Source organism: Otolemur garnettii, unplaced genomic scaffold (assembly GCF_000181295.1).
Source record: "Otolemur garnettii isolate 467f Iridium unplaced genomic scaffold, OtoGar3 scaffold00044, whole genome shotgun sequence".
Classification (NCBI taxonomy): Eukaryota; Metazoa; Chordata; class Mammalia; order Primates; family Galagidae; genus Otolemur; species Otolemur garnettii.
In genome coordinates this window covers 6,667,154-6,669,021 of record NW_003852439.1, presented here as the reverse complement: position 1 = coordinate 6,669,021, position 1,868 = coordinate 6,667,154, and the positions used below count along the sequence as shown (strand labels likewise).

Sequence of the window (1,868 nt, the reverse complement as noted above, 5' to 3'; positions counted from 1 at the left end):
CTTGGTAGAGTGCTATGGTGTCACAGTTCATAGCAACCTCCAACCCCTAGGCTTAGGTGATTCTCTTGCCTCAGCCTCCCGAGTACCTGGGACTATAGGCACCCGCCACAATACCCAGCTATTTTTTTTTGTTGCAGTTTGGCCGGGGCTGGGTTTGAACCCACCACCCTTGGTATATACTATAGGGCCAGCACCCTACTCACTGAGCCATCGGTGCTGCCCTGGACTAATTTTTTAAAGTTATTTAAAACAAATGTACTTAGGCCAGGTGTGGTGGCTCACACCTGTAATTCTGACACTCTGGGAAGCCACTCTAGGTGGATCGCTTGAGCTCAGGAGTTTGAGACCAGCCTGAGCAAGAACAAGACTTTGTCATTACTAAAAATAGAAGAAAAACTATCCAGGCGTGATGAGCACTGTATTCCCACTACTCCAGAGGCTGAAGCAAGAGGATTGTTTGAGCTCAAGAGTTTAAGGTTGCTGTAAGCTATGATGATACCACTGTACTATGACCAGGGTGACAAAGTGAGACTTTGTCTCCAAAAAACAAAGTATCTAAAACAGATACAAAATGTTCTAATACCACTTGATAAATCTCAGCACAACTAGTATCTGTGCCTTCCAACACTGTAATTATTTATATCCAAGGAACTAACACATTCAATAGTGTAAGAATGGACTTTTCACATTAAAAAGTCACCATCAACAGTTGTTATTGTTTTTCTTTTTTAAGAAAGAAATTTGGTGGCTCGGTGCCTATAGCTCAACCGGCTAAGGCGCCAGCCACGTACACCTAAGGTGGCGGGTTCGAATCCCCAGCCCGCATCAGACATCCATGTGGTGCGCACATGCCCAAGAGCGGTCTCCAAGCAAATGGCTAGGGGTACAGACCTGCCTGGGAGCAGTAGGAGAGCACCATGGTCAGGCTCCTCCATGACATCTAGGCACTCAGAGGGCACAGCTGAGCCACCTGCGCTGTCTGCGTCCCCTTCGGGTTGCAGCTCAGGGTGCACCAGGGTGCTTGTGTCCTCGTCGGTGAAGGTCTCACACTCGCTGTAGGTGCTCTCAGAGCCCATGTACGCACTGTCTGTCACCTCATTGGCCTAGGAGAGAGCATGCGGACAGTCAGTCTGGACACACACCTGATAAGGGAAGCAGGCTGTTGCATGTCTTGGCCAACAACATCAATGGAAGACTTATGGCCTGTGCAGAGTCCCAACTACTTCTGAAGAGAAATGTTAGCTTAGAAAAAGAATTCATTATATTTTAAAAAATGGAAAATAGGCACATGTCCAAGATTAAGAAAAAAATTACTTAATTTTTTCTTTTTATTTTCTATTTTTTTCAGAGATAGAGTCTCATTTTATCACCCTTGGTAGAGTGCTATGGTGTCACAGTTCCTATCATCCTCCATCCCCTAGGCTTAGGTGATTCTCTTGCCTCAGCCTCCCAAGTAGCTGGACTACAATAGGCGCCCATCACGGCGCCCAGCTATTTTTAGAGATGGTTCTCACTCTTGCTCAGGCTGGTCTCAAACTCCTGAGTCCAGTCAATCCACCTGCCTCAGCCTCCCACAGTGCTAGGATTATAGGTATAAGCCACAGCGCACAGCCTTGTTCTACTCTCTGGCTATCTCTATAGCCAAAGTAGTTTAAACTAGTCATTGGCTATGGTAGGAGGAGCTCTCAGACCATAAAGTTAAGTGGGGATGGGAAGGCTACTCAGGGCAGGGGATGTGGGCTCTTCCAAATAAGATAAAGAGCAAGGCCCAAGCCCCACTCCCATTCCCTGTCCCTTACTCAGCCATAAAATGGACTCTAAATGACTGTAACATCCACTCCTCCAACAACCAAAGCACCCATCAGACA

At 46.9% G+C, this 1,868-nt stretch overlaps 1 protein-coding gene across 2 annotated transcripts in view; it reads right to left on the bottom strand.

The window, feature by feature from the left end:
* Nucleotides 1-1,868, bottom strand: part of RAB11FIP3 (RAB11 family interacting protein 3) — a 115,414-nt gene that overhangs the window by 32,356 nt on the left and 81,190 nt on the right. For both annotated transcript variants that reach the window (XM_023513811.1, XM_012805848.2), the window contains exon 4: nt 892-1,103. In XM_023513811.1, coding sequence (XP_023369579.1) covers nt 892-1,103 — 212 coding nt within the window. The remainder of the gene's footprint in view (nt 1-891; nt 1,104-1,868) is intronic.